Source organism: Macaca mulatta, chromosome 7 (genome assembly GCF_049350105.2).
Source record: "Macaca mulatta isolate MMU2019108-1 chromosome 7, T2T-MMU8v2.0, whole genome shotgun sequence".
Lineage (NCBI taxonomy): Eukaryota > Metazoa > Chordata > Mammalia > Primates > Cercopithecidae > Macaca > Macaca mulatta.
In genome coordinates, this window is record NC_133412.1 from 52,531,980 (window position 1) to 52,559,457 (window position 27,478).

Sequence of the window (27,478 nt, forward strand, 5' to 3'; positions counted from 1 at the left end):
TTTCTCTACCATGATGCACACTCCTCTGGGCATACTCTGAAGATGTGCAGAGAGGCAGGCCTTGTGTGGACTGGTAATTGCCTCCGCCATCCTTAACAACGTACTGACGACACCTGTTTAGGTAACCACGTGAAGTCAGGCTAGCAGGGTTTCCTATCTGGCGTTTTTTATTTTGTGTGTGTGTGTATACATACATATATATGTGGTTTGGTTTTGTTTTTGAGACATTGTCTTGCTGTGTCATGCAGGCTGGAGTGCAGTGGCACAATTATAGCTCACTGCAGCCTCAAACTGGGCTGAGGCGGCACCCATTTCAGCCTCCCAGATAGCTGGGACTACAGGTGCATGCCACCACGCCTGGCTAATTTTTTCTTAAAAACTTTTTGAAGAGATGAGGTCTTGCCACGCTGCCCAAGCTGGTCTTGAACTCCTGGGCTGAAATGATCCTTCTGCTTCAGCATCCCAAAGTGTTGGGATTACAGGTGTGAACCACCACACCCAGCCTCTGGCATTTTGAAATGCTAGAAAAAGAGGGTGACATTGGGACAGTCTTGAGCGTCCATTGCTGATTTTTTTTAATCTTGTGGAAAAAAAATGGTACTATAGTACTTCACTGGTAACCACTCATTGGTATCACACTTCACAACTTCTGGCCACATGGAAATTAAAAGGACTCGTCTAGGAGGGAGCTGAGTGATGAAGAGCAGAACCAGGCCCAGAGGCATTTGAGATGGAAACAGCACGTGGTGGCTGGCGAGGCGGGGATCCTGGGAGACTTCTGGCAGAAGTGGCATCCAATAGAAATGATGAATCTCCGATCCTTTTCAAATTAAGAAGAAAATATTGGAGAATATCTTGACCTAAAGAATTTCTCAAGCTAGACCCTTCAATTAAATTAAAAGCTGGATTAAATGAGTGGCTGGGCGCGGTGGCTCATGCCTGTAATCCCAGCACTTTGGGAGGTCAACGCGGGAGGATCACTTGATGAGTCTGAAACCAGTCCTGGCAACATAGCCAGACCCTCCTCTCTACATAACAAAATTTAAAAATTAGCCAGGTTGCCGGGCGCGGTGGCTCACGCCTGTAATCCCAGCACTTTGGGAGGCCGAGGCGGGTGGATCACGAGGTCAGGAGATCAAGACCATCCTGGCTAACACGGTGAAACCCCGTCTCTACTAAAAATACAAAAAATTAGCTGGGCGTGGTGGCGGGCACCTGCAGTCCCAGCTACTCGGAGGCTGAGGCAGGAGAATGGCGTGAACCCGGGAGGCGGAGCTTGCAGTGAGCCAAGATGGTGCCACTGCACTCCAGCCTGGGCGACAAAGCGAGACTCCGTCTCAAAAAAATAATAAAAAAATAAAAATAAAAATTAGCCAGGCATGCTGGTGTGCACCCAGCCCACAATGATTTCTTTTTAATGCTTATTCTTAAGACAAAAGCAAAAAGTAAGAGTTAGGGAGAGGGGGTAGAGTCACAAATAGATGTTTTGTCTAAGAAAATACAAATGGCTTGACCTCATTCGTGATCAGGGAAATGGGCAAGAAACCACCTCACACTACTGGATAGACACAAAAGTCATACCGTACCAGGTCCTGGCAAGGATGAGCAGCAGCAGGACCTCTCACACTCTTGGGCTAACCAATTTGGAAAACACTTTGGCATTACCTAGTAAAGCTGATCATGCACTTGGCCCTAGAACCCTGTAATTTTACTCCTACTTTTGTGCCCCAAGAGATGGGCAGGAAGGTTCACACAGCACTGATGACTGCATAGTAGGTTGGCTGTGAAGCTACCAATTGAACCTGGTGTGGTGAGGTCCCACAGCTAGGGAGCGGAGGAGCTGGGGCTGTAGTTCAGTGGCTGCAGGGCCCAGAGCCTGTGCCCTGAACACAAGTGCTAAGCCCTCTATACAAGTTATCTCATTTCATACTCTACCCACAGCTCCATAAGGCAGGTTTTTTTGTTTTTTTTTTTTTTAAATTATTTGTTATAAAATTATAGAGACGAGGTCTCACTATGTTGCCCAGGCTGGTCTCAAACTCCCGGGCTCAATCGATCCTCTCGTTCCGGCTTCCCAAAATTAATTCTGGGATTACAGGCGTGAGTCACTGCGCTCTGCCAAGCTAGTTGTTTTGTTCATTTTTCAGATGAAGAAATTGAGGAATAGAAATGTGCTGGAAGTCATATATCTAGTGAATGGCAAGGCTGGGGCGGGACTCCAAAGCGGGTGCCTTTAACCTCTCCCCCAAGTCCTCCCCTTCAGGGAGGGGAAGGGGCGAGGGAGGCAGAGGGAGACAACCTCTGCCTCCCTCCAAGAGGAGAGGTGCCTCTCCCTCTTGGGGACAACCTGGTTGTCCCCAGGATCTCTGCTATGCTACGCTGCGCTCAGCCGAGGATCCCCGGACAGCCTCCAGAAGCTCCTAGAAAAGCTTGCCTGGGCCGGGGGCGGTGGCTCAAGCCTGTAATCCCAGCACTTTGGGAGGCCGAGACGGGCGGATCACGAGGTCAGCAGATCGAGACCACCCTGGCTAAAACGGTGAAAACCCGTCTCTACTAAAAAATACAAAAAACTAGCCGGGCGAGGTGGCGGGCGCCTATAGTCCCAGCTACTCGGGAGGCTGAGGCAGGAAAATGGCGTAAACCCGGGAGGCGGAGCTTGCAGTGAGCTGAGATCCGGCCACTGCACTCCAGCCTGGGCGACAGAGCGAGACTCCGTCTCAAAAAAAAAAAAAAAAAAGAAAAAAAGAAAGAAAGAAAAGCTTGCTCGGCTACAAGCCACAGGCCCCACCACGCCATTGGCCAGGATTGAGTCACGTGCCCTCCCCAGAGCCAATGGGAGCTAGCGGGCAGGGTGACCGGGAATGACCTTCGACTGCCCGCGCTGCGCGGAGGGAAACCCACTACAGCGAGGGGGTACACCTGGGTCCCTGGGAAACGGAATCGAGGGTCTTATGGAAGAGAAGGTTTGGAACCACCGCTGGAGGGAAGGGGAGAAGGAAGCAAGCAGGAGTTGCGGGAACAGGAAGGGACTAGGGATAGAAGCCGGGCTTGGAGACAGTGAGGCACGAACCCCGGCAGACACAGACACATACAAGGGGTGCCGATCTCCTCACTGGGCGGGGTGGGCAGGAAAAGGAGCAGAAGCTGGAGCTAGGGTGAGGGTTGCGGGCGGCGAGTGTATACCCGGCCTCAGGGAGGGGCTTCTAGGAGGACAGGGGTCTCCTTTGGAGCAGCACCTGGGACGTTTGCTTGTCAAGGTTTCTTTGTGCAAAGTAACCGAAGCCAGTCAGGCCAATGGCGGCAGAGAGGAAAGGGATTTATTATTGGAACCAGGGTGTGCGGAGGAGCCTAAGGGCAGCTAGACCTGTGTTGACGTCCCAAAGGGCCCGGAACCCGGGAAGCTCTGCCCGCGGAGGGTATTCCTCTCCTTCTGAAGACCACCTCAAAGCTCAACTTTACCACCCACTCATGAGACCGCCCTGGGCTGAACTAAAATCTCACCATCTCAATTCGAGTTTCTGGGAATTGTCAGCTCCATTCGCTCTCATTTAAATCCAGCTTTTTTCACGAGGTGAATAACAGGGCAGTTGACAGTTCCCAAGTTTTGTGTGTCCAGTCCAGTCCTGGAGGAATTCTTCTGCTCCAAGTCCAGCGATCCCAGGAGGGGGCCCACTGGTCCAGTACGGCTCAGTACCCAGCTCTGGATCCACAAGCTGAGGCTGGAAGGAGTGGTCATGAAGAACTCAGCATGAACGCACCTGGGTACGAATTCCCAGAGGTGTCCTGTCCCTCCACGGTACCAAGGACCCCTCCTTTGAGAAACTGCTTCACTGAAGGCGCAGATGGAGGGAGGGGTGGGCAACAGAGTTGAGAAGGGTTCCGGGGACACATGGCTCAGCCGGAGGAAGCAGGCTGGGGAGGGGCATTCAGAATGGCCAGATGACCTCGAGGGGAATGCCAAGCCTCAGCCCACTTTGCCTGTGGCTCCTGAGGATGGTCATGCTGTCAAGCTCAGAACAGTTGAGAAACTACCTTTCTGGGGCAGATTAGGGGACCAGCGGGCTTAGTTGCTGGTTTGCTGTGTGACCTATGACAAATTCTCTGGGCAGGCAGTCTGTGAAATGGGGACTCTAGTGTGATCAGAGACACAAGTGAATGAGAACTCTTTGAAATGTCTAAAGCACAGTGCCTAAGGCCTTCCCTGGCAAGATAAGGGGTCCCTGGTAGGCACTGTCCTATGGCATTAGGGCAGTAATTGGGCCAACCAAGCCTACAGTCCCGCAGCACCCCCTGTGGTGCTGGGCACTGCCTGCTCAACTCTACTCTTAGCCACAGGGTACCCTGGGAAAGTGTCAGGTGGTCTCATCCACCAAGAGTCATATAACATGGGACATTTCAGGCCTGTGGCAGGGAGGGGACAAGGAGTGGTTTCTGCCAGGGAGGCCTCTCTGACTGCAGTTGCCTATAACAGGCTCCAGGTCTCAGGTCTCATAGAAATCCTGGCCTTGGGGGCTTAAGGCACAGCCAAAGGGGCCTCCCCTCTTCCCAAGTCTTTGCCCAGCCGCGATTGCCTAAGGCCTCTTTTTTTTTTATTTTGAGACAGAGTCTGGCTCTGTCCTCCAGGCTGGAGTGCAGTGGTGCGATCTTGGCTCACTGCAAGCTCCGCCTCCTGGGTTCACGCCATTCTCCTGCCTCAGCCACCCGAGTAGCTGGGACTACAGGCGCCCACCACCACATCCGGCTAATTTTTTGTATTTTTAGTAGAGACGGGGTTTCACCGTGTTCACCAGGATGGTCTCCATCTCCTGACCTCGTGATCTGCCCGTCTCGGCCTCCCAAAGTGCTGGGATTACAGGCTTGAGCCACCGCGCCCGGCCTTTTTTTTTTTTTTTTTTTTTTTTTTTTGAGAGAGTCTCACTCTCGCCCAGGCTGGAGTGCAGTGGTGTGATCTTGGCTCACTGCAACCTCTGCCTCCTGGGTTCAAGCGATTCTCCTGCCTCAGTCCCCTGAATAGTTGGGATTACAGGCACGTGCCACCACACCCAGCTAATTTTGTATTTTTTAGTGGAAACAGGGTTTCCCCATGTTAACCAGGCTGGTCTTGAACTCCTGGCCTCAAGTCATCCACCTGCCTCAGCCTTCCAAAGTGCTGGGATTGCAGGTGTGAGCCACCGTGCCCAACTCACTGAGGCCTCTCAATTCAGCCTGTCTATGCCAGGACCCTTCAGCTCACTGGGCAGAGATGCAGGGCCTGACCTCAAGCTCTTGTGCTGCAGAGTGAGGCTGTGAATCTGCCCCTGGCTGACTCGGCACAGTCTACACTGCCTGGGCACTGCCCCTGGCTTCCAACTTTTCTCAGATGCCCTTCCTTGGGCTCCAGGGCTGTGGCTGGGATCTGGGGGCAGATAAGACAGAGGCTGATACCATGGGGGTCAGAGAAGCAGGGCAGGGGGTAGCTTCCGCTCTGTCCAGGGACAGGAAGGCCAGCTCAGGAATCCATTTAGAACCAGTAACAGCCTGAGCTGGAAGGGCCTTTCTAGCCTTCTATTTCCCCTCTACAACCTGCAGACGGGAAGGCCATGGGACAGAAAGGAACTGGGCAGAGGTCACTCCCCACCCCATCTAGAGGGTCCCCATATGCTACCTTTCAGGGGCTGTGGAGATGGTTGGAGGCTCCTGTCCTCCTGGTGCTGCAGCCCTTGGTGCTCAGACCTGCAGCAGGTCCCACTCCCTGAGGACATAATTCTCAGCTTGAGAGTCAGAACTCTTAGGGTCTCCCAGACGCCATCGGTGGCTCTGACCCTCTTTTATGAAAGCCTCCAAAGAGCAGCTGAGGCAGAGGACAGCATCCACCACCCTACTGAGCTCCTCATTGCAGGAGCTCAAAGACGATGACCTTGGTCAGAATGAAATGGTATTTAAGCACAAGCCAGTAGCTGTCGCCAGCCTGGGAATGTGCTGTATTGTCTGTCACTGGCAGCTCTGCATTACATCAAACTATTTCCTGAATATCCCAAGAAGTGCAAACAAAGCCTTGCAGATTGAACATTGCATAAAATAGGCTTTGTGCTGGGCATGATGGCTCATGCCTGTAATCCCGGCACTTTGGGAGGCCGAGGTGGGCGGATCACCTGAGGTCGGGAGTTCGAGACCAGCCTGACCAACAAGGAGAAACCCCATCGCTATTAAAAATACAAAACTAGCCGGGCGTGGTGTGCATGCCTGTAATCCCAGCTACTCAGGAGGCTGAGGCAGGAGACTCACTTGAACCCAGAAGACGGAGGTTGCAGTGAGCCAAGATCATGCCACTACACTCCAGCCTGGGCAACAAGAGCAAAACTCCATCTCAAAAAAAAAAAAAACAAAAAAAAACACTTTGTGACTAAAGCCCATATGCAGCCGCCCCTGGGCACATATATGTGATTTTATGACTTTGGTACTGACTCAGCCTAACTGGACCCCAGATACAGGAGAAACCAAGGAGGACGGAGAACATAGGCACGGTCCTCGGTGCACTGTGTCCCATGTCATCCTCACATCAATCCCACGTCATAGGTACTGTCTGTGTTCCCATGTTACAGAGAAGGATACTAAGGCTTAGCAAAGGCAAGACTTGCTCATGCTCGCCAAGCTCGGGAGTGGTGGAGAGTGAAGTGTAAGACTTCTTGGTTCAGGCCGGGCGCGGTGGCTCAAGCCTGTAATCCCAGCACTTTGGGAGGCCGAGACGGGCGAATCACGAGTTCAGGAGATCGAGACCATCCTGGCTAACACGGTGAAACCCCATCTCTACTAAAATACAAAAAAAATTAGCCGGGCGAGGTGGCGGGCGCCTGTACTCCCAGCTACTCGGGAGGCTGAGGCAGGAGAATGGCGTGAACCCGGGAGGCGGGGCTTGCAGTGAGCTGAGATCCGGCCACTGCACTCCAGCCTGGGCAACAGAGCCAGACTCCGTCTCAAAAAAAAAAAAAAAAAAACCTTCTCGGTTCTACGGCCACTCTCCTTCCATTCATTGCTCCAGGTCCAGGGGCCCAGATGGCCTGATTCCCTGTGCCCCACAGCCTACCCTGCCATACCCCTCCTGCTGCTGCTTCCCCTGGCTTCCCCTCTTCAGAGAGAAGGCAGACCAGGAGATAGATCAGGCCTCAGGCTGCTGCTCAGTCCCACCCGTCCTAACCCCTGTGGGGATGAGATGGCAGCCTCCACAACATGTCCCTAAATGCCTCTGCCCCCCTGCCCCAGGTTCTCAGAGAAGAGGGAGAACTGTGGGGGCTGAGGAGTATCTGGGAGGGTGGGGTTTCTCCCCCCAGAGCCCCTCAGACACAGGCACCCATCACCCTGCGGTCATTGCTTCTCTACCAGCTCCTGTTCAGCTGCTGCTGCTGCAGCCTCAGTTTCTCAGGGAGACTCTCCACCAGCTTGGAGGTGGGTGGGGGGAAACAGTGAGTACATTCCAGGCTGAGCCCTTCCCATGGGCAGCGAGGGCTTGGGAGGAACTTGAGTGACAAGAGTGTGAGGAAGGGAAGGTCAAGGCCATGGTAGGCACCATGTGGCAGGCACCAGGGATTGGGCATGGGGGAGCCTGTGGGGGCCAGTCAGAAGCACACTGCAGGGGGACAGCCTCCAGGACCCACTGCTGAGCTCTCAGCTCTGAGTCTCAAGCTTCCAGCACACTGCAGACCTTCTCGAGCTCAGTCCGCATCTCAGCCAGCTGTAAACCCATCTGCAAAGAAGTCTGGGATGTAGGAGGGTGGGGCTGCAGCATGTCTTGATCTGGGGCCTCCCCAAGAACTTTACTCTCCCTTGGATTCAGAGCTCCAGCCTCACAGGGGCCTTTCTAGGGATTGTGCTTCGCCCCAAAGAGGCCCCCATGGCGGTATCAGGTGCAGTGCTGACGAAACAGCACCAGGGGAGGGGGCAAGAGGGCTCACCTTCCCCTCCAAGCTGTGCAGGTGACTGAAGTCCAGAACACTTGCCCTGAACCCCTAATCCTTCACTTCCCTCTTTTACCCTGATTCCCACAGCGCTCCCCATACGGCTAGTACTGCCTAGCCCAGGAGCCCCTGAGCAGGCCTCACATCGCCCTCCATCTCCACATCCTTCCCAGGGTCCCCGTACAGGTTCCCTGCACAGGGTTAGGCCCGCAGAGCCTTGCTCCCCAACGCACTTGTTTCATCACCTCCATTGCTGAGTCCACCCTGCCAAGGAGTGATGCCTAGTCCCCTCTCAGGGTCACGCTGAGGTTGTACGAGGACAGGGCAGCCGGGGTTCCAGGCCTGGGATGAATCTAGGCTGAGTCCTCGGTGCTCAGTGGAGAACCCCCAACCCGATTCATTGGTTCCAACAAGCCAAGCTCCCTACACCATCCCCTGCCCTGCCCAGCCCAGGCCCTGTCTTCACTTCACATGGCCCCTGTCTCAGCTCCTCCAGCTCTTGGAAACAAGGGCCCAGTGTGGTCCCAGAGGGCCCAGTCCACATGGCAATGGGAGACCACAGCCAAGTTCTCTGCCTGGGAGGTCCCACTTCCATCCAGCCTGATCTCAGGGAAGGCAACCAGGGCTGCCCCACACTAGCTCTCACCGCTGGAGGGGGCTGTCCCAGCTCCACCCCAGTCTGCCCTTGAGCTCACCCATTGGCCTCTGGTAGAGTCCACACTGCAGACTCCAGTTCCTTGGCAGAACTGGGGTCCCACAGCTCCTGGGGTATGGGAGACAGAAACGATGCTGGGATGTGGCAGGGACAGTAGGACCCTGTCCCCTTGCCCCCACCCCGTTCTGTGCATCATTAGCTCCACCAAGGCCACTGGGCAACTCAGCTGGGGCACAGGCACAGTTCTATAGAGCTGGGGAGACTGTGACGCAGGGACAGTGACCCAGTGAGTAAACTGAACAGGGTCATAGGATTACTGAGTGTCAGAGCTTCCAGAGTCCCCCAGGCACCACACCCAAAGTACAGATGGAACCTGAGCCCCAGAGCAGTGAGGGGCTTGGCTAAGGCCACTGGCCAGTTTGTGGCAGAGCTGGGACTGGAATCTCCATTGGTGTTTGTGGAACCCCTGTCGCTTGACCAGCCAGTGAGGATTCCCAGTGGCTCCACCCACAGGCTGTGGGGCCGGAGGCGTGTGGGTGGGGCTTGGCTGGTGCCCACTCAGGTAAATACCTGTGTAGTACCCAGGAGAAGCCACAGTGGGCTGGGTGGTGCAGGGGTGAGGTGAGACCCACCTTCCCTTTGCAGACTCTGGAGCCTGGCCTGGGGTCTCTGCTGGGGTCTGCCCTGTGGGAAGAAGGCAGGTGGCTGCCCTCCCTTCAGGCTGGCAGGATTGTCCAGATTCTTTGTGTGTGTGTGTGTGTGAGAGAGAGTTTTTGCTCTTTTTTGCCCCGGCTGGAGTGCAATGGCATGATCTCGGCTCACTGCAACCTCTGTCTCCAGGGTTCCAGTGATTCTCCTGCCTCAGCCTCCCAAGTAGCTGGGATTACAGGCACTTGCCACCACGCCTGGTTAATTTTTTGTATTTTTAGTAGAGACAGGGTTTCACCATGTTGGCCAGGATGGTCTCAGTCTCTTGACCTCGTGATCCACCCACCTCAGCCTCCCAAAGTGCTGGGATTATAGGGATGAGCCACCGCGCCCGGCCAGGATTGTCCAGATCCTTATGTACCTGTCCTTGGGTGGGCAGGCTCAGGCCACCCTGACCTGGGGGCACCCAACCCTCACCCCTAGCAGCTGGTGCTGAGGGTTCTGGTGCCAGTGGCAGCCAAAGTCCTGCTCCTGCCCACAGGCACCCAGCTCAGGCTGGAGGGCAAGGCCCTTTCTGTTCATGGACAGATGGGCCATAGTAGCCCTGGAGGCCCCACACCCCTGGGCCTGAGCACCCTGGTACTCAGGGCCAGGGTGGGGAGCTTGGGACCCATTAAACACACAGGAAGCTGAGGCCCCATGAGAAGAGCTGTGGCTGTGGTACAGCCCGAGCCTCCACTTTATTGCACAAGTCCCTGACTTCAGGCTTGGGGAGGGCTCTAGGGTCCTCAGGAGGGGTTCTTTGGGGGCCCTGACAGTAGGTGGGACCACCTCGCACCACCCCAAGCAGCCAGCTCCTGCCTACCTTTCGCCTCTGGATCCCAGCAGCCATCTGGTCGTTCTCCCTCTCCAGAGCCTGCATCCTGCTCCTGTGGCTGGCCAGGGAGGGGCAGGCTGCATTCCCATCTAGGGGCCCTGCTACCCCATCCTCTCATGCCTGCAGAAACCCTCACCCTGGTTCTTGGGTTTGGGCAGGTCCAGCCTGCAGAGGGGAGCGGATCTCCTCCTGGGCCCTGGCCTGCCCTCCCTGGCTGGCTTGTGGACTAGGGGCCTGGGGGCTCACTGGGTGGTGCCCACCCAGACTCACGGCAGCTCCTTCAGCACACAGTCTGGCCTCTCTGCAGCTGCGTGAGGGTCCTGTGGTTACATGATGGGAAAAGCAAGAGGGAGCAGCTGGGAGCCTGAGGTCCCAAGTCACACCCAAACCAAACCACCCAGCCAGGAAGGTAGCAGGAAGCAAATTGGAGGCGTTCTGGGTTGAACTGCATCCCCTGCAACAACAAAAAAATATACTGACGTCCCCAGTACCTCCTAATGAGACAGAATCGTTACAGAGGTAATCAGACTAAAATGAAGTCAATAGGCTGGGCTTTCATCCAAGGTGACCAGTGTCCTATACCAAGGGGAAATGTGGACACAGGCACACACACAGGGAGATGCCACACAGACATCCCTTGCCCAGGAGGAATGTCAAAGACTGCTGGCAAAGCACCAGAAGCTGGGGGCAAGGCCTACAACAGACCCTCCCTCACAGCCCTCAGGAGGAACCAACCCTGCCGACACTCTGACGTGAACTTCAGTCTCCAGAACCAAGAGACGATGAATGCCTGCCGTTGAAGCTAGCATCTTCAGCACTTTATTACCACAGCCCTAGCAAACTCACACAGGGTAAGTGGGATCCAGCCCCATGTGGCAGCTCTCTGGCCCCAAAAGGGACCCTGATTTTGAGCAGAACTTTCTCCTCAAAGCGGCCACACCGCAGCACCAGGAAGTGTGCAATCAGTGGCTAATGCTTCATGACTGAATACCATGTGTTTTCACATGCTTGTCAAATGTCACCCTCTTAGGCACCCATTCAGGGAAGATAACTGTTATTTTCACTTTTACAGATAAGGCCCAGAGAGGCAGAGTAACTGCCCAAGGTCACACAGCTAGTATATTGTGGAGCCAAGATTTAAACCCACAATCTTAGCCACTAATCTGGGGACAGTGCAGACTACTGAATCCTGGGATTGAAGACAGACTGAGGTAGAGACCCAGAGAGGGTCAGGTGGAGGAGCTTGAGGCTGGGGATGGGACTGGAGGTGGAGCGTACCAGAGGCCCTGGGAGCACTGGGCGTCGAGCCCTCAAACCCCCTGGCCATCCGGACGTTCATGTAATATGGCTTCATCCAGACCCTATCCAGCTGCTGCCCCATCTCTGAGAGCCTCGCCCTGCTGGAAGCGTGCTGCTAGTCTGGTCCATCAGCCACTCTGCACAGGACCCCTGCCTAGGACCCAGGGTCTGCATTTTAGGCCATCCTCACTGGATAGGCCCAGAGCCCAGGGTCCCCACCTGCCCGTAGATGAATCCTGGGTTGGCCTTCTAGGGGTCCAGGGAGGGAGCAGAAATGGCCTGGGCAGTCTCTGAGGGGCTGGAAGGCCCTACACATGGGGCCCAAATTGGCACTGGCTTATGCATCATGTGCAGGCTAAGTGCATCTGGCTCACCTAGCACCACTTCCTGCTAGGAGACGAATCTGCCGAGGGCCCAGCCCTCTGTCACTCCACTACCTTCTCACTGACACCGTCCATTGCAGATCCTCAGACTTGACCAAAGAATATAGCTCATCCAGGCCCTGAGGATATATCCTCTGACCCTCAAGGGTCTGGTTTGAGAAATAGACAAAAAACAAAAAACAAAACCTGAGCTTTTCTTCTGTACAAATATAAAATGGCAGACTACACTTCTGATTTTAGGAACAGCCCCCTCTGAGCACAGCTGTGTACCTGTTTGAGCTACACTGATTTAGACCAACTCAGCCTTTTCTGAGGCCCAAGTCCAGCTAAACTTTATCTCCTTTTCCTTCCACTGCGATCAGCACATCAGCTTCGGTCGGGGGTCTTGTGGCAGTGTGTGGATCCCACCTGGGGTCCTTAGAACACTACTTCCCTATGGCTTCCAGGCACCTCATTGCAATCATAATGGCTAATGTCTGTCTCTCTCTGTGTGTCTCTGTGTGCATATCTGGGGGTGTCTGCACATGTCTGATATGTATCTTGGGGGGTGTATGTGCATGCATGTCTGTGTGTCTGTCTGCCCATGCATACATACACTTGCCCAGGAGACTTACGGATGCTGACCAGGAGAAGGCAGCCACCAAGCTGGAGTTGAGTCAGATGGACAGAAGCTGGGACATCTAAACCCTAGATGTGGCCCCTGTCCCATGTCCATAGTAACCCCTGCACCCACTCTCCTCCTCATTTGGATCAGGGACTATTTACAACACTCCTCACCTGTCTCTCTGGGTGTATGCGCATGCAGTTTCCTCTTGCTGAAATGCCCTTCATTCCCTCTCTCCTCCTGGAAATGCCTGTCTATCCTGTGTGAGGGTTCAGAGGCTCAGAAACCCCTTCTCTGGGAGGGACTCTCCTATCTGCCACCCCTTAACCAACTCCCCTTGTGCCTCTTCCCTCATCTGGCACATTAAATTATCATTGCTTACAAAATAGGCACAGTGGCTCATGCCTGTAGTCTCAGCACTTTGGGAGGCCAAGGTGGGAGAACTGCTTGAGGTCAGGAGTTCGAGACCAGCCTGGGCAATGTAGTGAGACCCCCCCATCTCTACAAACAAAAACAAAAACAAACTTAGCCAGGCAAGGTGATGCGTGCCTGCAGTCCCAGCTACCTGAGGCAGGAGGATCGCTTGAGTCCAGGAGTTCGAGGCTGCAGTGAGCTATGATTGCACCACTGCACTTCAGTCTGGGTGACAGAGACTGTGATGCAATCAATCAATCAATTATAAATCAACCAATAATAAATAAATAATTGCTTGCTCAATTACCGGGTGCCCGCAAACCATAAGCTGTTGAGGACAAGGAGTGATCTGATTTGACATTGCTTCTGCACACAGAAGAGGGCCAAGCATGTAGCAGATGCTCAATAAATGCATGCTGAACACATGGATGGAGAATGATGAGGCATGATGAGGAAGAGCCAGAAAATGGGAAGGAAGTATAGGATCAAGATGGGGGCATCCTAACGAGGGGGTAAGAGATTAGTTGGTTTGTATGGGAAAGACTGGGCAGTGGGGAAGACAATGGGGAGAACAGGGTTGTGGGGGGTGGAGAAGAAGGAGAGAGACAGAGAGTGCCCACCTGGGGAGGCCAGGTCCCACTCTGCCTCTGGAGTCTCTGCAATTCCTCCTCTTTAAATTTCAGGGCAACTGCCACCTGGTGCCAGCGTGTCCTCCAGTACTCAGCCATCTCCTCATGAAGCCTGGGATGTGATTCTTGTGCTTCTAGCTGTTTCCTGAGGGGCACTGGTACCTCCGGGACCTGGAGTGTACTGGAAGAAATGGGGCAGTCCAGGTATAGCATGGACCCCAGATCACCCCCACCCCACTCCCTTTCAATGATTATTATGTCTTATGAGCTAGGACAGGGAGTGGGGCAGAGATGCCTCTTTCATGGCTCCCTGAACACACAGAACCCCTCTGTACTGGGCACTTCCACTCTCCAGCACCCTGACTTGCACCCAGCAGCTAAGGTCATCTCACCCCCACCTCCCACCTGCCCCTGGGCCAGCAGGAGGGGCTTGGCCATGTGTAGGCGAGACAGGACTTCTTGAAGCTGAAAGATTTCCCACCCCATAAGAGTCAGAATGTGAAAACCAGGAGCGCTGATACCTGGGGAAGGAAGACTGGCTCTGGTCAAGTGATTCCGGGTTTAGGGCTCTGGGCCATTCCCCCTCAGCCAGCTGGTGACAGAGGCTGGCCCACCGCCTGCTGAGAGGGCCATCTCACCCATGGTGAGAACAGAGCACCCACCCCAGCCTGGCTTGGACAGTCTGAGGATGGGCCCAAGCAGCCACCTACCAGGCCTCTTGGCCCGGGGCCACACCCACTACTGCTAGCAGCACCACCTTCTCCAGAAGTAGCCAGGTGCGCTCTGCCTCCAGGGCCTGCACACAGCCCCCCAACACCATCTGCTCTCCCTACAGATGCTGCAAATGCTCCAAGCAGGCCCCCAGTTGCTGGGAGCTCCGGCCCAGCTCTTCTGAGTCTCTTGTTCACCTGGGGAGACCTCTACCCCACCCAGTTGTGGCTCAGCCTCCACCAGGGTTGTGGGGCTCCAGCCTTTACCCATGCAGCCCCTTCTTCTCCTCAGAGGCCCCAAACTCCACTTCATCTGGGTCTCAGCCCTTCCAGGAGGCCTCTCTAACCACCCTAGCCCGCAGTCTCCTCTACACTCCAGGCGATGACTCTGAACCAGCGCCTGGCTGCACACTAGCAGGGGGGCCAGTTATGTGAGGACGAGGATGGTGCTCTCTGGAGTCTCACTGTGTGGACGCGCTGCTAGAATCTGTCTCTCCTTGTCATTCTCCTTTCCTCTGTGCCCCTAGATCCCCTCGCCCTACACTGGAATCCCCCAGGAATGGGGCCCAGGCTCCCTTGCCTCTGCCCCCTGGTACAGATGGGCATGGCCTGGATCAGCTAATGCCCAGATTCCCTTTCCTGTGGGGCTGCCCCTGCCAGCTGTCTTGACCAACCTCAGTGAGCATCAGTAACTGTTCCTGCAGATGGACTGTGTCCTGAGCCTGGGCAGGGGTCTCAGCTGCTGGCATGAAGACTCTGTCTGGGTCCCAAAGCTCCTGGGCCCTGCCTCCATCCCAGCTCTGCTCTTGGATCTGCAGGCCTGGCACCAGCATCTCCCGTGGATACACTTGGTCCAGAATCCTGGGGTCTCCTTCCAGCTTCCAGACCACACTGGGGTAGTCTAGGCAGACCCTTGATGCCTCAGGGCATGTTGTGGCAGGGTCCTGGCCCCAACTCAAGTTATGACTCTGAACAAGCTCTCCTCTGCCCTCTGGTCTCAGTTTCCCATCTGAACCAGGAGGGAAGTCACTGAATGATCCCAGGGTATTCCCAAATGTTGGAAGAGGATCCCTCTCTGGGCTGGACTAAGCCCCTGTGCTGCCCTCCTTCTCCAGATAATGCTCCAATAATGAGGACCAGAGAATAAAGTGTAGGGCAGGGTCAAAGGTATGGCAGGGCCAGTGCTCACGGCCTGCCATGCACCCACTTGGGGTATCCCCGGGCTGGGCTCTGGGCCAAGAGGCTGTGGGTCATCTGGTCCAAACGCCACTGGGCCTTTTCCACTTCTGTCTGCAGCAGCAGGATCCTGTGGGTAGAAGGGACTGTCTGCCTGTTCCCTGCCACCTTACCCCTCCCCCACAGCCCAGCCCCACTCACTTGTCTTCTATGTCCTGGTCTGGCCTCCTCCACTCAGCCTGTCCCTGGGATCCCTGCCTTTGGTGCCTCTCCTGCTCCAGGCAGGCCAGGGAGCACTCCACCTGCTGGGAGGAGGCTGAGTGGGAGGGTCAAAGGCAGCACAGAGCCTCGGATAGGTAGGCGTAGCTTCCCTGCCTCCCACCAGGCAGGGCAGTGTCTGCAGCCTCTGATAACACAGGCAGACTGGCAGCCAACAGCCCAGCTGACAGCCCAGCATGGACCCGTGCCCTGGGGCCCTGAGGGGCTGCTTTCGGCTGTTATCTATCACGACACGCTCCAGCTGTGCATCCTCTGCCTCCAGCTGGGCCCGAGATACACTGCCTCTCCAGCTGCTCTCCAGCTGCTGACCGGTTTCAGGGTGGAGGCCAGCAGAACTGCTGTGGCATGCTAAAGGGCGGGCAGACATGAGGTTGTCAACTAGGTCCCAAGGGTCCCCCAGGCCTAGTAAGGGAGCAGTGGCTCCATGAGGGCCAGCTGTGAGCTAAGACACGGAGTCACTGAAGGCTTGGGTAACTGGGCCATCACACGGTCCCTTTCCCTCACACGAGGTAGGGATGCTGGTAATCTTCCCAAGAACCCTCAGCCTGCACAGTCATCTCCCCCTCTCTGGGGATCGCCTGTTTCACTTGGAGAGATTGCGCTTCTAAGGAAGCTCTTCAGTCTATGGAGCTAAAACCAGCCCCTCCCTCCCTCAGATTCTCCCTGGGGGGCCACAGGGACCCTGGCCCTTCCTTCACCTCCAGCGCTGTCCCTAGCCACCCCGAGCATATGCCTCCCAGGCAACACCCTGCATCCTTCCAGGGGTACCATTCAGAGACATCTCTGTTCAACACCGCAGCCTTGCTGGGGACTCCATTTCCCTTCCTCTGGGTGCCCCAGACCCCGGCAGGCCTCCCTGAGAATATGGCACCAGATGTGGACACCGGCTCTGCGCATTCTGGAGCTTTCAGCCTGCTAAGGAGATCTTGGTAGCTCAGGGGACCTCCTTTCAGCTACAGAAAGCCCAGGAAGAAGGAGTGGGGGAGGACAGGGCCTCACTTTCTGCTTCAGGACCAGCTGAGTCCCAGCTCATGCTCTCGCCTCTGCAGCACAAGGGCTTGCTCCGAAAGGGCCTCCAGCACTGCCCGAAGATGGTTGGCCAGCTCGGCCCTCTGCCGCCTGCTTTCTGCCAGCTGCTCCCACTGGTCCTTCTCTGACTGCCTCCAGTCCTGCTCGGGGGCCCTGTTGGAGCACCTGCCAGGGAGAGCGGAGCCAGACTTCAGCCCGGGGCCAAGGGAGCTGCCGTGCCCAACTTCCCTATGCTCACCTGCACCCTTCAGTGGGGCTTGGTGGGCAGACATGGTCCAATGCCCCAAGGAAATAGGAGCTCTGGAGACAGCGGGCAGGGCTGGGCATCAAGTCCATAGGCTCTGCCTCAGTGGGCCCTGAGAGCAGGACAGATCGGGGCAGTCCTGGCTTCCCAAAGCACCAGGCTCTGAGGCCTCTTCTCAGACTCAGAATTGAGGCAGTGTGGCTGAGCACGCACTAAAACCCTTCAACCCTGATCCTCTGGCCCGAAAGTCTCCTGGTGATTGGAACTTCACTAAACACCAGCCTCAACTCCACTAAAGAGTTCTCAATTCCCTGTGGTTTCCATGAGCTGTGGGTGCTGCCAGGGGTGGCCACTTGCTAAATAAACACAAACCCCATTATCCTCACAGCAGCAGGTCTGGGGAGGTGCAGCAGGCACTCCTGAAGGGAAGCCAGTGCCCAAGTTTGGCAGGGAGTCCCGTGAGGAGCTGCAATTCCCACCCAACACCGTCTGCACCAGAGCCCCATTCCCCCTTCCAGTGTGGGAGTCTGGAAATGGCAGGGAAGCATTTGGGGGACCCCACAGTTTAGCTATGATGTGGGTGTCAGAGCCTTTAAGTCAAGTCACTGCTCAGGTACCTCTCTGCCTTCCATAGCTTCAGCTGTAAGATGGAGGCCCTGACGGATCTCTCACCCACCAGCTTGGTGAGGGAGGTCAGAGGGTAGACAGGGGCTGTTCTGCCACTGTTGCCATCCCTACACCCCTCACCATCACCCTCCTCACCTCTAGGGTCTGGGCCCAAGTCCACTGCCTCCCGACTCCCAACCCTGGGCATGAGGCACCCTGCCCAGGCTCTGAAAGTACACAGGCGTTGTCTTCACCTAAGCAGTGGGTACACCTGGCACCTCTACCACCCCCACCCTGACCTCCCCACTCCTCACATTCCCAGGCCTTCTCCACTCAGGATGGCACCATCGCCCACCAGGCCTTCTCCCCACTGGACAGCTTGACTCTCCTCTCCCCTTACTCCAGGCCCAGGCTCCTGCAGCCCCTCCAAAATTGCCTCCCCTCCAAAATATCACTGCCACACAAGGCTTCTCTAAGATGGACCATGAAGACTGGCCCTGCCCCCACCTCCCGTACTGGGCACAGTTCCCACAATGCCACTGTGCCTAGGCACTGTCTTGCCAGTCAGTAGTGATGGGTTTTCCATGGCAGCCCCCTGCCCTTAGTGAGAACCTGAGCTGTGCCCAGCTTGGTCTGGGAGGGGCTCATGGTCCACAGAATGGAGTGCACATGCAGGCCAGATTGTCCTGAGCAGGGGGGCAGGCCAGGGCAGCCCCAGGAAGGCTTTCCAGGGAGGTGACCCTGGGGCCAAGGCTCAGAGGTGAATCAACTGCCTCCAGAGAAGTCACAGTCAGATGAGGCAGACAGAGGAGAGAGTAAGGACAATAGGACAAGGAGGGCATCAGAGCAGCTGGGCCTGGCAGGCAGTGAGCTGAGCCCTAAGCTCAGTGGAAGTGGAGGTGGGGGGCAAAAGGGAGACCAAGAGGGGTGAGAAGAGCTGTGGGGTTTGGGAGGATGCAGGGCAGCGGCACCTCCCCAGGTGCCCTTGAGATATGCTGCAGTCCTCACCTCCACAGAGGCTGAGGACTGAGACAGGAGCTTGGGCCTGAGGGGCAGGGGAGGTGCAGCAAGCCTCTTCTGGGGTGGGGATGGGAGAGGAGGAGTTACCCAAACCTCACCTGGGGGCACATCTTTCTCCAAGTGTCTGAAAGCTGTGAAAGCCACAAAAGAATGAAACTCTAAGGGTAGAATGCCAGGCAGGATGGCCTCCAGGCTGCAAAGTGTGGAGAGGGAGAGAGCTGGGAGATAGCTTCTTTTCCACCTCAGAAAAAGAGAGTTGCTTCGTGACTGGGAGGCAGGGACTCCTGGATTCTTAATGGTAGGCAGTTTGGTAGGAAGGTGACTAACTTACCCCATCAGAGCCTGGAGCTCAGGGCAGGGCTGGGGACAGGAGCTTCTCTGAGAACATCCATTCCTCAGGGCTGGTATCCTGGAGCCATGGAAACTCAGGCAACACTAAGTGGTGGGAGGAGGAGACACCACAGAGGCCTCCCACCTCATCTGAGCTGATGAAACCCTGGGATGGAACCTGGCTAGTGTGGCTGAGGCCATGGGGACCAGGCAGGAATGGCATCTCAGACAGCCTGGGATTTTTCAAAATCTTCAGCTTTTGAGGTAGGACCTTATGGGGCAGGACCTCAGCAGCTGATCTGGGTCACCCCCTGTACACCGAAGCGGCTCCTGACTTTCTTTTTTGAGATGGAGTTTCGCTGTTTTGCCCAGGCCGCAGTGAAGTGGCCTGATCTCGGCTCACTGCAATCTCTGCCCCCCGGGTTCAAGTGATTCTCCCACCTCAGCCTCCCCAGCAGCTGGGACTACAGGCGCGTGCCACCACGTCCAGCTAATTTTTGTATTTTTAGCAGAAATGGGGTTTCGCCATGTTGGCCGGGCTGGTCTCGAACTCCTGACCTCAGGTGATCCATCCACTTCAGCCTCCCAAAGTACTGGGATTACAGGCGTGAACAACCGTGCCTGGCAGATTTTTTAATTGTTTTTTGAGACAGGGTCTCGCTCTGTCGCCCAGGCTGGAGTGCGGTGGTGTGATCACAGCTCATTGCAATCTCAACCCCCTGAGATCAAGCGATCCTCCTGCTTCAGTCCGCTGCAAGGGGCTGGAACTACAGGCACGCGCCACCAAGTCCGGCTAATTTTTGTAATTTTTTGGAAGGGGACCTAGTTTTGAATTAGCGTCTATTGTTTACTTCCGGTAGCCGTGGTGGAGCTGGCAGAGATTTGGGGGATACTAAACACCCCTACAAATCATGCTGTGAGATCCCCCGTTTCAGGGAGAGCCGCTGGCGAAGGACTTGAAGCACAGTCGCAGCTTGGAAGGGGGGCCCCCCTGCGACAGCGTCCCGCGTCAGGGGCGGGCCCAGCCCCGCGGGGGAGTGGGTATGGGCTGGGCAGCGGCTGGCCGGCCGGTGGGGAGCCCCACGGTGGTGGGGAAACCCTTGGCGCCCCCGCGGAGCGGTCCCGAAGAGGGGGCGGTGCCTGGAGGGATGGTCCGCCCCGACTGAGGATTTCTAGCCCTCGCGTGGCGTGGGGACAATTAGGCGCCACGCCCTGTCGCTCTGCTGCACGACGCTCGCGAGGCCGGGGACGCCACTCCCAGACCGGGAGGGACGCGCACGCTCACAGTGAGGTCTCTCAAAAGAGCCCCACCTCAGTTTTCTCATCTGCAAAGTAGGGCCTCGTAATCCTGCCCGACCTGGCGCGGGACAGTAGGTGTCAGGGATTTTGGTGACCTCACGCTCGAGGCCTCTGCCAAACGGGGCTGTCCAGTGGCCCGGAGATGCGGCTGGCGGGGGTTTTGTCTGGAGGGGGAGTCTTAACGGAGAGGCCACGCAGGCTGGCAGGAAGCTGCTCCACCGGAGGGGGCTCAAGGAGAGGGGATCTCCTCCCCGCCAGACCCCGGCCCCGCCGACAGGCCCCGCCAGAGTAGCACTAGGGTGTCTTCCCAGCAACTGCCCAGCACGCACTGGCTAGCTGGGAGCCCCACCACGGCTTTCGAAAAACCCGCACACACCAAGACAATGTGTCGTTCGCTCGTTTCGCGCAAGCGGAGTCGCGTCCGCCTTCCCGAGCCCCAGCGCACAGACCTCAGGCCGCTCTCGCGCTCTCCGGGGCCCCGAGAACAATGCCCGTCCTCTCCGCGCGCAGAAGGGAGTTGGCGGACCACGCGGGGTCGGGGCGACGGAGCGGGCCCAGCCCCGCGGCCGGGTCGGGGCCCCACGTCTCGGCTCTGAGAGCCCAGCCGGCCCGGGCCGCGCACCTGTCAGGTCGGGGAACCTACGTGCGCCGCGACACGGCGGGAGGCGGGCCGGGCCGGGCCCGTCCCCTCGACCCTCCCGGAACTAGTCTCCGAGGCCGCGGCGCCCACCGGAGCGGAGAGGGCTGGTGTCCCGGAGCCTTCGAGTCGGGGGCTAGAGCGGCCAGGCCTCCGAGCCGGGTCGAGCCGGGGCTCGCGACGCCTGCGTCACGCGAGGGGGCGGGGCCGCCACGGGCGGAGGTCGCAGCCGGAAGCGGAAGAAGCGCTCGGAGCGGGGAGTGGGGCCTAGCTGCAGCCGGAGCCTGGGAGACGGTAAGTGTGGGCTGGGGCCCGCGGCGGCGACAGCGGTGGCGGCGGCCGGGGGTGAGTCGGCGGGGCAGGCGCGCTGGTGCCATTCGGTCTCGGCTTACTCCCTTTCTTTCTCCTCTTCGGCCCACCTCGGGCCGCAGCCTCGACCTCTCACCCCTGACCCGCTGCTTCTGCCCCGGAGGGCGGTCACTGCGGACCCTGACCTCGATTCCGCGGTGTTGAAGGCGGAGCCTGAACGGTCTCTGGGGCCGCTCAAGAGTCCAGTTTAGGCTTTGTGCCTGCCCGCGGAATGGGGTCGGGTCCGACGTGGAATAGCCAGAGACCCTTCAGACACCTCCCCTACCCCTGGCTTCAGACTTGGTCCACAGACGACTCCTCCCTTGGCGGCCTGGAGTTTGATTCTGGCCCAGTTCGGCTTTGCCTCTGCCCCCGGGATTCCCCTCGGCGCCACTGGTGGCGGTTACAGGAGAGGGGACTCTGAGACCCCTGGGACCTGGCGCGGCAGGAAGGGACGCGAACTATAGCGCAGGCCCCCTTGTGTGTTTTGTTGTGGTGATGGAGCCGCTCCAGCCCGGGGGATGGGCTGGGCCAAGCTGACAGTACAAATCCCCTGGCTGCTCCTCCGTCCTGCTGGGAGTCTCTAGCTTTAGTTCCGGGTGTGGGTGCCCTGATGTGGAGCTGGGGTGGAAATTGCCTGAACCAGGCCCCCAGCAGAGGCGGAGTTGGCGGCCTTCCAGCTTCCCTCCTTGATGTCCTTGAAAAGAAGAAGCGTTTCACCCGTTGGTGGTGGAGGCTTGCTAGGTGGCAGGTTTGAGGTTGCAGTGGTAGGGCAGTGCCAGCCAAAAATAACCATGGGTGCTGGGGTGGCTGGAATCTGGGAGGGCAGCCGCTGACCTGGCTGGCTGCACTTCTAGTCAGCCCAGTTCTCTGGCCAGGAACAGCAAATGAGAAGCCGACAAGGCCTGTACTCAAAGTTGACATCCCTGGCTTGGTTTCCTTCACATCACCATTTTCCTTATTGTGCAGAGCAGAGCTTCCCAAAGCATAATTGTGGCCTTTAGCTGCTTTTTAAACAAGCTGTTTGCTGAGGTTTTAGAGAATCAGAAATAATTGAGAAATAGGCCCTAGAGCCCTGGCTGGGAGGATGATATCTGCTATTTCCAATATTTTACTTGCCTAGAATGTGTTAAAGGAAGGATACTCTTTATTACTGCTTTGTGTGCGGTACCTTATAACTCTCATACTTCTCAGCTCTTTTGCCAGGCTGGGAAATGTTATCTCCGTTTTCCAGCCGTGCTAACCAAGGCCTAGAGTGCCTTGTCTAAGGTCATGAAGCTGGTATGTGACAGCACTAGGATTTAGTTTAGAGTTTTCTGCCAGAGCTCTCTCCTCCCAGTTTCCTTGGAAGGGACTTATAAAATGTCTGTAAGGCATTTAACACACCCCTGAAGTGTTACCTGGAACTTTTAAATGATTCATGAAAAGCTGCCACTAGTACCTCTGTGGGCACAAAGCTGTGCTAGGCCTTTCACTTACAGGACAGACATATTTTATCCTCATAGAACCTTGTAAGAGATTACTATTCCCTTGATGCAAGAGGAAGCTGATGGTCAGAGTAGTGTAATAATTTGTTCAAAGGCACACAGCTAGAAGTAGCATGCCATGAATCAGATGGACATCTATAAGACTCTGAAATTGTGCTCTCCATTGATGTGAATATGTATGGACATAAGAATCTTCTAGGTCCCAGGAGGGAGTCTTTGACCTGGTGTGACCGTGACCATGTCCTCCAGTTCTGGTGTTTGTCTGCCCAGTGAGGATGGGCAGGATCATACTTGCCTTATGGCATGATATGTGCCCTGGCCAGTGGAGCATCTTCTGGGTCAATTAGTGGGATGTGAGTTACTGCTTTCATTCCATAACTTGGGCACCTGACCCAGAGTAATTGCAGGAAAACAGTGAAACATTAGTCAACTGATTACCAAAACAACAAATCTAAGCTTCTGGGGAGGTGATTTTACAAAATGTTTATCTCCAAAGACTTCCCAGGTAAATGGGGGAAGACATGTTAGTGGGGAGATGGAGGGCTTTCTTAGGGACACGGAGAGGCTCCCAGGGGTGTGGTCACATAGGCCTCACTGTCCTGCTCATGCATGGGGAGCTGTTCTATGCTGATCTTCTCTTGACGGACCCTGCTGATGAGATGGGGCAGCCTCAGTGGGTTTGTACAAAATGTGCTTGGCCAGGCAAGCTCAGGACTGACCATGACTGGAGGTTGGCTGTGGCCAAGTGTGAGTGTTGGGAAGAAGACTGGCTCCATGGAGGCAGTCGGGTTCATGTATGGGTGGAGCAGGTTGCTGGCCTCACATAGCCAGCTTTCTCCGCTGGTGGCGGATCCAGCCTGGCAATTTCATGTGGTGGATATAAGTCCTCATTGAACAGGGATAGTGAGGCAAGGCTCTTTTACCTGCCAGACGACTAACCCTCTGGCTATTCTGAGATAGGCGTAGGGTAGGATACTAGAGCCGGAGAGCTAGAAGAAGGGACAGTAATGGTACTGTAGGATAAAGGCAAGGCACCTGGCAGGGCACTGTGGTGGTGTAAAAGGGTACTAAATGGGCCTCTGGCAAGAAAGTTGGATACTCTGAGGACCTTGGCATCCTACCCAGTGCTGAGACCCAGGATGAGCCAGCAGGGGCTGGACAGACCCCCTGGGTCCACGTCTCCTTGGGTAGACCCTCAGGAGGGCTATGGAATGTTCCTGAGGCCTGTATGCCTCTTTCTCCAAGGGCTGCTCTTCTCGTCTCTGTTGTGGCTCCTCATGCTCACTTGTGGTCCTTACTTCCTTGAATGGGGTCCAGTTCAGGGCCTCAGCCAGACAGCGTTCAGCTTCTCAAACTTGAGGTCTTTGAGCCCTCGCCTCCCGTGTGTTGGCTCCATGCCAACAGCCCTTTACCTGGCCTCTGGCTTTATAGAGCATTCACTTCACGGGACTCCCCAGGCGGGAGGGAATGGAGTGCAGGAGGCTCCCCTTTCTCCTGCCTTTGATCTCCCTGCGGTAGTGTTCACCGTCCCAGGGTTCCTGCCTCAGTCCCTGGCCCTGGCTCACCCAGTTCCCTGAGCACTCAGGCCACCAGGCCAGTGATGCTCTGCTGGGAGGCAGCTGTTTGTTTGTTCACTGGCAGAGAAGGTTGTTTCCCATTGTCTGCTGTTTGACCAGTGTGACCTCAGAGTTCTTCTTGCTTCATAAACCTCTGGGAGGGGCCACCTCCAAACAGAACAATGGGCCTCTTCAGGAGCAACCGGGAAGCCCCAGGCAGCCCCATGGCTGGAGGTGGCTGGCTGTGTATTTAGCAGGGCTTTCTGTTCCTCGTGGTCTAGATGCATCACTGTAAGCGATACCGCTCCCCTGAACCAGACCCGTACCTGAGCTACCGATGGAAGAGGAGGAGGTCCTACAGTCGGGAACATGAAGGGAGACTGCGATACCCATCCCGAAGGGAGCCTCCCCCACGGAGATCTCGGTCCAGAAGGTGAGAGGAAACTAGATAGGAGGGAAAGGCTCCTTCTGTCAGCTGGGCTCAGCTGTGGCAACTCCAGACTCCTTGAGATGACTCCATCCCCGCCCAGCTGTCCTTGGATCCCTGCCCTGTCCTGTTTGGGCTCCTCCACTAACCTCACCTGCATGCCTTGGCCTCAGCAGTAGCTGCCTTCCTTCTCGCCCAGTCTTTCTCTGTTTTGGAGTGCCTTTTCTCCCTACACATTCCCCCATTTTCTAGGCTGGCAACTTTCCTGCTTAACCTCCTAAGCCTTCCTCGGTGAGGATTAGGAACATAACCTCACCCCTGGAAAGGTTGTTCCCTGGGCCTATCTCAGCCCCCAGGCCAAACTTAAGAGTTGCAGCAGGCCACAGGGAACTCTGGAGGGTGTGGAACCCTTGGAGGCCCTCTACCATACTCCCCTTCCCCTGTACCCCTCCTCCTATGGCTGGAGGATGCTGCTGTTGGACAGGGCTCTGGAGGGCAGGCTTAGTACCTTTGCACCCTCCCCTCTCAGCCATTTCTCACCAGTCTGGATGCTTTTAGCACAGGCTGTCCCCCTTCAGCCCTTTACAGTGGCCCTACCACAGGTCTCTTGCCTGCTAACAGCAAGGACCCAGCTGACCAGCATCCCCATCCCCCTTTTGGCAGCCATGACCGCCTGCCCTACCAGAGGAGGTACCGGGAGCGCCGTGACAGCGATACATACCGGTGTGAAGAGCGGAGCCCATCCTTTGGAGAGGACTACTATGGATCTTCACGTTCTCGTCATCGTCGGCGATCGCGGGAGAGGGGGCCATACCGGACCCGCAAGCATGCCCACCACTGCCACAAACGCCGCACCAGGTCTTGTAGCAGCGCCTCCTCGGTGAGTGGTAGCCAGAGTGTGCTGGCTGGGGCTTAAAGGCCTCATCTCTTCCTAGCCTTCTCTCAGGCTGGCTGGTCCGGGTGAGTACTGCCAGCCCTGTGCACGTGCACTGGTGTGCGTGCATGTGTGTGTGTATGTGTTGTCTGGTCCAGGTGCAGGGCTGATCACAGGGTCCTGACCCCTGTGTCTTTTGGCCCCTTCCAGTGGCAACTATAGGAACTCTGGCTCCGATGCTGGCTGGCCTCTGGCCTGTCTATGTCTACACAGTGCTCTAGACACAGACCACGTGGTGCAAGTGGCTGGGGACACTTCTTAGGACACTTCTTAAGGATCCTAGTAGAGTGGCTGGTATGGTGGTCTGCAGCTATATGGCTTGGTCCTTCCCACCCAGAGACTGCCTCCTCGTGTAACTGAGTGCTCTGATGTGGACTGCATCCACCTCTGCGTCTCATCTGCATACCCCTTCCCAAAGGCCCCCAGTCTGGAGTGCCTCACAGGACGGGAGGATTTGCCTGTCAGCCAGCTCAGACTGGGAACTTCCCTTCTAATCTCCAGCCAGGCCCTCTCCAGCCGAGCCTCTTTACGAGGGGCAGTCGCGGTGAGGAGGGGCAGGTGCCTGTGTGATGGAGCATGTGAAGAAATGGTGGAAAGGCTGCTGCCCCAGGCCTTGTCCAGTTGCAGGCCACATGCCCAGAGCGGGGCCTGGCCAGTATTCCTAGCACGGAGGGTTGTAAGGTCTCTGGAGCCCTCACTGCGCTCAGTTCCCTGGGGAAGGAAAGCCAGTTGTGTATTTCCGAGGTTACGTGCGGTCTTCTCTTCTCCCCCATCCCTCTTCCCTGCCTCCCCCCTGCCGGCCTTGAGGCCCCTGAGGAGCGGTGGAGAGGCCAGGCGTCTTCTCTGCCCAGCTCTTTCTGTGACTTCTTTGAGTGGCCACAGGTTGAGGGTTGACTGTGCAGGCGATTGCAGCATGGCCCTTTGGCCTCTTTGCACACTGCCACATGCTGCCACAGGATGGCAGTGCAGGTCTGGCTCTGCTTCTCTGTTTGGTGCCCTCTTATCGATCGTCGTGAGGCTTGGGATGGGCCTAGATTGTGAGCAGCACAGGTGCCAAGGCCAGGGCAGGAGCTGGCATGGGGCCTGTGTGGGCCATTGTGGTAGGAAGCCTTGCAGTTGACTGGCCCAGAGGATCCAAGGCTGCTTTCCTGCTTGAGGCTGGTGGCAGGAGGGCTGCTGACGGAAGGCTGTTTCTGGTAGTGATGGTGAAGTCTGGCCAAGGATGCCGTCTGGAGGCAGGTAGCAGCTTGGCTCTGAGTGGCAGCTGTCAGGCATGTGCAAGTCTGCGTGGGCGAACAGAGGCAGGCAAGGACAGGCTGGGCATTCTGCAGCTGAAGCCGGAGCAGCCGCTGACCAGTCTGGATGGTTGGACCCAGGCGGGGCCAGCTGCCTTCTTGCGCCACCGTTCTCACTGCATCTTCCGCTCTGGCCAAAGCCACATGGGAGGGCCTGGGAGGGAGAGACTCGGAGGAGGAGGAGGAGGGAGTCGGGGCGATGGCTCTCCTCACAGCGTGGCCCTCAGCAGCAGAGGCAGGTCGTCTTCCTGAGCGTTTGTGGCGCTCCTCTTAGAGATAATGTCCGAGTTTTCTTTACATACCTGTAGCTGTTTTTACTTTTCTGTTTTTGAAGTCAGTTTGTGTCTTGACGTGTCCCTTGCAATATCCCTATCGTTATATATGCTGTGTGCCTTATGAAATGCTGGGATCTGGAAAATCCAACCAACCAACCCACCGGCTCCTCACCGTCTCCACCTCTGCCTTTGACTGACACCTCAATCTGTCAATCGGAACCGCCTACCATGCGATTGGTCGGATGGCGTTTCGGGGGGCGGTGCATGCAGAGAAGCCAACAGAGCAGTAAGCGCAGCAGCCGGAGTGTGGAAGATGACAAGGAGGGTCACCTGGTGTGCCGGATCGGCGATTGGCTCCAAGAGCGATGTACAGCCACCTTTCGTAA

At 56.5% G+C, this 27,478-nt stretch overlaps 2 protein-coding genes across 18 annotated transcripts in view; one reads left to right on the top strand and one right to left on the bottom strand.

Annotated features, from left to right (window-relative positions):
• Positions 1-149: 149 nt before the first annotated feature.
• On the bottom strand, positions 150-20,846 carry LOC106999240 (uncharacterized). Of its 13 annotated transcripts, XR_013395769.1 has the most exons (9): positions 18,836-20,833; positions 18,603-18,697; positions 16,605-16,799; positions 15,528-15,642; positions 15,340-15,456; positions 13,432-13,621; positions 12,780-12,898; positions 12,571-12,656; positions 10,429-10,565 (listed from the first exon to the last, which is right to left on the bottom strand). XR_013395769.1 is itself a non-coding variant. In XM_077939876.1 (8 exons), the coding sequence occupies exons 1-7, from the start codon at positions 18,838-18,840 to the stop codon at positions 3,549-3,551; spliced, it is 870 nt and encodes a 289-aa protein (XP_077796002.1). In that variant the 5' UTR covers positions 18,841-20,833; the 3' UTR covers positions 150-820; positions 3,502-3,548. The 13 variants fall into 13 exon arrangements, 9 of the variants coding, with proteins under 9 accessions (XP_077796002.1, XP_077796000.1, XP_077796003.1 ...); XM_077939876.1 differs by lacking the exons at positions 10,429-10,565; positions 12,571-12,656; positions 12,780-12,898 and adding exons at positions 150-820; positions 3,502-3,719 and having other exon boundaries at positions 15,358-15,456; XM_077939874.1 differs by lacking the exons at positions 10,429-10,565; positions 12,571-12,656; positions 12,780-12,898 and adding exons at positions 150-820; positions 3,502-3,719.
• CLK3 (CDC like kinase 3) overlaps positions 13,590-27,478 on the top strand; it is a 21,734-nt gene continuing 7,845 nt past the window's right edge. Inside the window, exons 1-4 of one of the 5 annotated variants that reach the window (XM_077939868.1) lie at positions 13,590-13,644; positions 24,443-24,594; positions 25,252-25,468; positions 27,363-27,459. In XM_077939868.1, the coding sequence (XP_077795994.1) occupies positions 24,443-24,594; positions 25,252-25,468; positions 27,363-27,459 (466 nt within the window). In that variant the 5' untranslated portion in view covers positions 13,590-13,644. Of the gene's footprint in view, positions 13,645-20,620; positions 21,116-24,442; positions 24,595-25,251; positions 25,469-27,362; positions 27,460-27,478 lie in introns of those variants that run through there. The other 4 variants (XM_001100690.4, XM_015142722.3, XM_077939870.1 and 1 more) reach the window with 4 other exon arrangements.